The 8,282-nt window shown below is 38.9% G+C and overlaps 1 protein-coding gene across 5 annotated transcripts in view; it reads left to right on the forward strand.

Moving 5' to 3' along the window:
- Nucleotides 1-5,498, forward strand: part of MTDH (metadherin) — a 57,210-nt gene extending 51,712 nt beyond the window's left edge. For all 5 annotated transcript variants that reach the window (XM_042924435.1, XM_042924436.1, XM_042924438.1 and 2 more), the window contains 2 exons: nt 1,560-1,716; nt 2,392-5,498. In XM_042924435.1, coding sequence (XP_042780369.1) covers nt 1,560-1,716; nt 2,392-2,462 — 228 coding nt within the window. In that variant the 3' untranslated portion in view covers nt 2,463-5,498. The remainder of the gene's footprint in view (nt 1-1,559; nt 1,717-2,391) is intronic.
- The last annotated feature ends 2,784 nt before the right edge of the window (nt 5,499-8,282 follow it).

Genomic DNA, 8,282 nt, shown 5'->3' on the forward strand with positions numbered 1-8,282 from the left:
AACAAAAAAACAATCTCAGCCTTTGTGGAACATACATATTTAATGAAACAGCTTTAGACAACCTGAGTTACAGGAATGCCTGGCTGGCTCAGTTGGTAGAGCATGTGACTCTTGATGTCAAGGTTGTAGGTATAGAGATTACTTAAACATAAAATCTTTAAAAAAAAAAACAAAAACAAAAACCTGTGTTACCACTAAAAGAAATTTGTAACAGTCTTGTACTAAAATAAAATCTTAACCATACTTCCTGTTTGGATTTTAATTCCCTAAGAGGAAAATTCCCTTTTGAGATGAAAGGCTGCAATCTCAGTACATGCGTAGGTTTAATAATAGGGTTGCAGAAGGTCATTTGACATTTTGATGTTGTAGTTGTTAGAAAGTCATTTTCAGAAGCCATCTTGTAAAGACTATTTGAGTCCCTCTGTGACTTAACATAGATTAAGTGAGAGAATAGAGGGGAGAATACTGGAAATAAGTACTAAAACTTTTGGGTATGAAGTAAATAGAACATTAAGAAAGCTGAACCAACCAAGACAAATGCAGCTTCAGATACCTAAAATAGAAGAAAGGGATCCTAGTAATTTCTGGGGTGCACACAGCTTCCTCTTGTTTCCTTTTCCATTGAGCTTTCTTACACCCAGAGAGCCTGGAAGAATGAGAGGCGAGAGAAACATAGTGATGTTTCTTACCCTTGTTCCGATATTCAGAATCAGGATTTGTAAGCAAAGCTAAAGGGTGACTTGACCTCCTGCTCGTCTGTTCCAGCCTCCAGGCGCTCCAAATACTGCCTCTCCTGACCGTCCATTAACAGTTAGGCCTCACTGAGGCAAATCAGTTAATTTGCCTCCTTTCTGCTTCCAGGCTGGAGAGGAGAAGCAAGGCGGTAAGAGTCTAGGCCCTCAACATTATGATTTCACTGCCAGAATGGATAAAACTCTGAAGATTTGAACATGAGTTTTACTACTTACTTTCATGGAGAAGGACTAGTAGTCCTAGTCTGCTAGTGTTGTAGGCTAGCATAGACCGCATGGGCTGTCTTTGCCCTTGCATGGGAAGCAAGCTGTTGCTGCTCTGTTTGAGTAACCCTTACATCTCCAGAAGCAGAGAACGGGGTGGTATCACCTACTGGGAGTTCAGAAGGGAGCTATTTTCTTTGTCTTTCACATGAAAAAGTTTCAAGGAGTTGAGAGTTGGTGAGAAGTGGACAAACCACTGAATCACTGAAACATCAAATCGTCCTGTTTCTAATGAACAGGAAAATATAAAAGTTCATGAAAATGGAATTATTCGCTCCTACTTGAGATTCAGTAAACATCTGGTAATTCTGTGCTTTTCATCCCTTTTTATCTCCACCTCTATTCATGGATGTTGTAGGTAAATGTTTATTTGGTTATGCCACTAGAGGGCACGCACGAGTTGTAGCCCTTCTGCTAGTAAATTCTTTGGAAATCATTTTAAGTATTTACTTGCTCCTCAGCAGCCTCTTGGTATTACTTTGATATTTAATTTTATATGAAACTTTTTACAGAGGAATTTAAGGTAATTTTATTCCAAAATAGCCTATCAAGACTCTTCCACCTGCTGTTTCTACCGAGCCATCTGTTATTTTATCAAAAAGTGATTCTGACAAAAGCTCTTCCCAAGTGCCACCGATGCTACAAGAAACAGATAAATCCAAGTCAAATACTAAGCAAAATAGTGTGCCTCCTTCACAGAGTAAGTAATTCTCCTTTTTAGTTCTTTTGTATGTTTTCTGTACTATTTATATAAAAGTTAATTTCTTAGAAGTCTGAAATATTTAGACTTCTAATCTTGGAAGTCTGATAGAGATTAATAGAGCAGCCCTTCCTTCCTTTGCACAGGCTAGATTCCTTGGCATCTTGTGGACCTCAGTCAGTTATGAGGGTCAAGAGGCTGAAATCACCCCAGGAGAGACTGGGTGTCCAGGGACATAGACAGCGGAGGGCTTGAGACATGCCCTTGTCCATCTGGTCCCTCCCTTTTTCTGTGCACATGTTCTTGGGACTGCTGTGAATTGTCCTGTGCCTTCTGTCCCCTTTTCCTCCCTTTAGCTACCTTCAGTATCCATTTTGCCCATTTTCACTTTCATTATGTAGATGGGTAATGCCATGTTAAATGATGGGTTTTCTAGATCAAAACCGGTGAAGTACTTTTCATGTGATTAAACAAAATAATACATTGGCATTCAAAGGAAAAGGGGAAGGTAGCCATAGAATAACCTAAAAACATGTGACTGGGACTTGAGAAGTTACACATAAAGGTTGAAGAGTCATTAGTGGATTTCAAAGCATGTTTTCATTGATGGTACTTTGATATTTTTGAGACATAACAGTATTTTCTCCTGTTTTTTCTTTCTTTTTTTCCTCTTAGCCAAGTCTGAAACTAGCTGGGAATCTCCCAAACAAATAAAAAAGAAGAAAAAAGCCAGACGGGAAACGTGAATATATTTTTCCTGCATTGGACATGTGTTTGTAAACACTGTCTGGAAGATTATGCTGTTTATGCAATAATTTGTGAACATGTACAGAGTTTTATATAAATTTAAACCAATTTTTAAAACAAAACTGTGAAAACAACCACCATAAAAATGGAATCAAAGGAAAGTTAATTTATGAAATTAAGAGGTCAGCAGAATATACTACAGTGCTGGAAGACACTTGGGGAAAGTCTTTTCAATTGAACAAGAACGATCTTAATTTAAGAATATTACCCTGGTTTTACAGCAGTGCCCTGTTTACAACAGATTGTGCCCTGTCTCATCTGCAGCTGAGGAATAAAGGATTCTGATTAGAAAGAGGGTTGCCTACAAATTGGTAGGCGGCCTCTTGGATCTTATGCACGGAACTTAAAACCATTTGAATCTGTTTTATGCTTAAATCAAAGTGCTTTGATCAAATGCATAATCTGCCATATCTTTACATATATGTTGGTAGCAATTTGTATTAAAGGAATCACAAGTGCAAATAAAAGGTCATTTATCATTTGTTAACTAAACTCATGGTTTAGTTTACAATTTTTAAAAAGTTCTTAATTAAAACATTGAACATGCAGTTGATGCTTGTATGGCTTATGAAGTTATTTTTGATAGTCTTACATTATTACTTGAATTGTTCAAAGTTCAGTATATTTTAAATTAAGAAAGGTAAACTATATGTATTTGTTTTATACTTTTAAGGCTCAGACTCACAAATAATGCTCTTGTTTAGGATTTGAAAACTTCTAGGCAAAGTCCGACTTAACGTTTTCCCCTTTCCTTAGCAGTTACTTTTTCCCAACGTCAGATCTTCTTCATTGCTAATCCATTTCCAACTTTAGAAGTGAAATCTTTCACGAATTAGTTATACAGACAGAACTTTGAGTATATGATGGAGAATGAAAAACTAGAGTCAGACAGCTTTAATTGACATTGTCAAGACCTCCAGTTATCAGGAATACATTTTTTTACTGCCTTAACCTATAGTGCGTAGAATATGCATCAATTTCTTGAGGGAGATTCGTGTTTTTATAAGAATTTTCATGTAATTATTGCAATTGTGGTCAAACAAGGAACGTTTTCTGCTTGAAACTATTGATTTAAATGACGTGTGAGATGCTTCACCATTTTCAGGCACTGTGTAATTCTCTTGTAATAAACTGGCAGGCATCTTTGTACCTATAAATAGTGCATGCTCAGCCATGTACACTGTAAATAGCCTTTACCAAACGTGTTTGACAAGGACCATAATTAACATCACTTAGTGAGTTGTGATAAAGAAAAAAAAGCCATGATTTATTTGATGTGATTGGCTCGTTTTTATGTGGCGCCAAGAACGAAACTGTTTAACAGCGTAACCAATGGTACCGATCTGTCCATCCAATCTTGTCTTTATTATATCTGATTGTGCTTTGATAGTATTGCATTGTCATACTGGGAAAGCTAAAGAAACAAAATGGTTTTAGTTTTGCTGAAGACTGGCCTTATTAATGGACAGCTTTCCTAACAAGCGGTTATTAACTTTTATCAGGTGTTAACATCTGTTTCAGGAACATGGCAGTATGTTTACATGTCAGAAGTTTTGTTTAATTCTATGATATTTCTAAATTGATTTGTTTAAATAAATTCAGCAAATGGATAGCATTGTTTTTATTTGCTTCAACACTGGGGTAAGTTAGCTAAACTGCCAGGAGTTCGTTTCTTCAAATGACTTTATTCTGTTAGCTTTACATAGAAGTTTCCTCAATAGATCCAAGGACTCCTAAGTTGCCAGCACTTTGTAAAGGTGTCACAAGAGAGAATTTGAGAAGGGGTCTGTACGATTTTAGAATGTGCCAAAAGATCTGTGCTCAGAAAACTCAGTTGAACTCTCTCAACTCTACCTCACCATTTCTTTGTCTTAGAATTTTGTCAGCCATGTCCAATGTTGGACTTTATTTCTCCAGCTTAGTATCTTCTGTATGACCCCCCACGGTGGGTGTTTGAGACCCTGACTTTTGAGGAGAGTTGTAGTACATTGCTAAGCAGGTGGGGCCAGCGTGGAGATGCCTCTGTCTCTTCTCTCTAGCTCAAGAGCCAGTACATGGATTTTATGTTTTAAAAGATGGCAGCTATGAATGATAAATTAATACGTTTCTTTTCTTCCATATGCATGAGGTGAAAATTCTTGCACAATTACAGTGTCATTCAGTGCTTTTTACCTGTTCCAGAAGATCTTTATATGGCATCCAGTTAGTTTCTGGAATCTGAACATAGGAACTGTTCTCCATCATCAACCTCAGAAGGCACTAAAATGAAGGTAGTGATTCAGGGAGAAGAGGAGAGAGAGGAGCCTATTGTCCTTTGGAGGCTTGGATTAGATGCTCCCCAAACTGTTAATAGGGAAATAAGTGATCTCTTTAGGCTTTGTCAGGCCTGAAGTGGAACCTTGTTCTGATTAGCAAAAGAACCTACTCAAAAAATCTCTCTAATCCTGGCTGGAGTCCGTATACTTACTGCAAATCCTTTCCTGTTCTGGAGCAGGGTTTAGGATTTTCCCCAGACTGGAATTCTACCTATCCGACCCCACCTTGAGCAAAACAATAGTTGAGAGAGTCCAAAAAAAGTGTTGAAATAAAATGTTGTTAATGTAATTTACCATGTTTACTTTGTGCATGCATTTGGGGAGGGGAGGGGAACAGTGAAAATAATTTATCCAAATCTAATGGTATTATTTCATAGGCTAGTCCAGTTTGTATTTGGGTTAAAAATAATTGAAGGGCAATATTTAACTACAGAGTTTAGTTTTTCTTAATTAAAAGCAGTCCTCTATTAACGTAGTGTGAAATATCTCTCAAAATTGAGAATTTAGGTTTAAGATGTCTAAGAGATGTCTTAAGACTTTACTGTAAACTCATTGCACAAACTGGAATTACTTTCCAAAAGACTTAGGGAATGCAAATATGTTCTTTGTAAAATGCATTGAGTATTGTAAATAAAACATACCATTTTTGTTTTGTTTAAATTGCTCGTTATAGTTCGCTTATGGGAAGGGACTTCAGTCATTTTGCATCCTAAGCTGGTCTAAAGGCAGTTACTTTTTGATGTTCTTGATGCTTCTTTCCAAAGCCATAGGTGCACTTGCAGGCTTTACCGTCAGGAAGTCAAATATTTATGGAGTTAAGCACCTCGTAAAATATCCGCTTGTGACACACGATGTTCTCTGTGAGGAAACAGCTTCCACCCTCCGTCATCTTAGCAGTAGATGTCACTTGCCACTGCGTCCACTTCTTAGGTTAAGGACGTTAGACTCAGATTTGGCATTATATATTAGTGTGGCTGTGTCCCGAAACAGTAGTGACTTAAACAAGAGAGATGTTTATTTTCTTGTGCATGTAAAAGTCCGGAAGGCCATGCAGGGCTGCTGTGACACTACAGGGTCCGGAATCCAGGTCCCTTCTACGTTGGTCCTCCCCGTTCTCAACATGTGGCTTCCACGTCCTGGTTGCAGACAGCTGCTCGCTAGAAACCTCCTGTGAGCATTTCTGCCCGCTTCCTTTAGCAACGCTTCTCACAAAGTTACATCACGTAGGCTTATCAATGCAAACTTAAGACACTTGATCCTACTAGCCACGAAGAGAATAGGAAACAATAGGCTTTATTCTGGCTGCCACAGGCCAATTCAGGACTCGCTGCTGAGGAAGCCGTGGGGGACGACCACAAGCACAGCCAGCAGTCCCTGTCACGGGGTTGACACCTCAAGGAGATCCTGCACCCAAACGTCATTTTTAAGGTCGGGTTTTAAGTTTTCCAACTAAGCGGAAATTTTGAAGTCTCTTGGATACCGCCAAGAGCAGCTAGTTATGTTCGAGTGTCTATGTATTAGCTTTCTGAAAGAAACTCCTGCCAACCAGTGGCTGTTTTAGATTCTAGAGACAGGCTGAAGAAATAGCCTGCCATCACGCCTGTCCCGCAAGTACAAATTGTAACAAGTTTCAATAGAAAAATTGCCCTAGTGTCTAAAGCGATCTTAAAAAAAAATAAAGCATTACTATTCTTTCTAAATGCTTTAACGGGAGAATGCTTTATAACCCGAGCATCAAGGCTGGAGGTTCATTGTGACATGTTTGCGAACTAATAATAGTTACAGTACTGAGATTTACGAATAGGCTAATTGAAGAAAAACTTAAGCAGATTCAAGGTCTTCCCCATGGTAATGGCATTCTTATTTGTATATGTATGCTTTCCTTATTTATTGTATCAAAGCATTCAAAATGAATATATGTAACATGTACATAAATTAATAATAAAACGAACACCTCTGAAACCACCATTCTGCTTAAGAAATAGAACCTTACCAGTAGAGGGGATATTGGGAGTGAGCTTGACGTTTGTCGTTTGGCAACAGGATCAAGGGGCAAAGGCACGGATGAAAATAGCTGCTCTCAAATACCCCGACATGGCACAGGTCCTTTTTCGTGCCAACACTAGCTGAGGATCCCAAGTGACTTCAGCCGGTCTTGGAAGGGAGTCATGGCTCACTGATGCCCCTTCGCCAAGGTATTCCACTGACATCTGTTGGGAAGTTGTAACAACTACGAATAGGCACAATGACTGAATGTGAATAGTGCCCCCCAGGTTGTATAGTGAACATGACAGCCTTTCCCTGAGGGAGGAGGGTAACAAGGCTGTATAAGAACTACCCCACCCTCCATCTGGGGATTCAGAAGGGCAGCACGTGCCCCTGTTTAGGGTGCAGATTCCTCGGGCCCCCGGGTGGTTCAGTTGGTTAAGCGTCCAACTCTTCTTTGTTGTTTATTGTTGAGAGAGAGTGGGGGGGGGGGGGGGGGGGCAGAGAGAGGGGGAGACACAGAATCTGAAGCGGGATCCAGTCTCGAGCTGTCAGCACACAGCCTGACGGGGGGCTTGAACTCACAAGCTGTGAGATCATGACCTGAGCCGAAGTCAGACACCCAACTGGCTGAGCCACCCAGGCATCCACGCGTCCAACTCTTGATTTCAGCTCAGGTTCATGAGTTCGAGCTCTGTGTCAGGCTCTGTGCTGGCAGTGCAGAGCCTGCTTGGGATTCTCTTTAAATAAATAAATAAATTTAATTAATTAAAAACTTTAAAAAAGGGGGGGGTTGTCGAGGGTGTAGATTCCTTGTGAAATTTGTTGAGGGGCTGCAGACTTTGACAAATACCACAAGGGGGTTTATGGCAAAACAGCAGAAGCTGTGAGTAATTTAAGATAGTGTAATTATGAATGATTTCTTTCTCCTTGAAACTATCATAATTTTAAAATACAGGATTACCTGGAAAAGTTGCAAGTATTCCCATTTCTCAGCAATATTGAAATGATCACAATAATGAAAGATGGAAGAAAACCTGCCTTAGGTACATTTCTATTATCAGCAGACAAAATCCAGTAATTTATTAACAGAATAAAACACTGATCAAAGATGCAAGTGTGTGCTGATATCAGGAAATGTATTAACATTTCATTTCATCACAAAATTAAAGCAGAAAAAGCCTATAAGCATGACACTTAGAAGTATTTTACAAAATCCAATAGCCATGCCCAATGTAGATTTTTTAAAAACTTAAAATAGGGGAAATACTAACGTCACCTCAGTTGAAATCAGCAAAACAGGGTTATCTGTTAGCCCAGATTGTCTTGGAGAAGCATTAACAGATAATAAAAGTTTAAAATTGGCATAACATCAAAAGTGAAATTATTTTTTCCTGATTATATATATACCTACAAAGCTCAAGAGGTTTTAATAACAAGCTGTGACCACTAGGAAGA

Source organism: Panthera leo, chromosome F2, assembly GCF_018350215.1.
Source record: "Panthera leo isolate Ple1 chromosome F2, P.leo_Ple1_pat1.1, whole genome shotgun sequence".
Taxonomy (NCBI): domain Eukaryota; kingdom Metazoa; phylum Chordata; class Mammalia; order Carnivora; family Felidae; genus Panthera; species Panthera leo.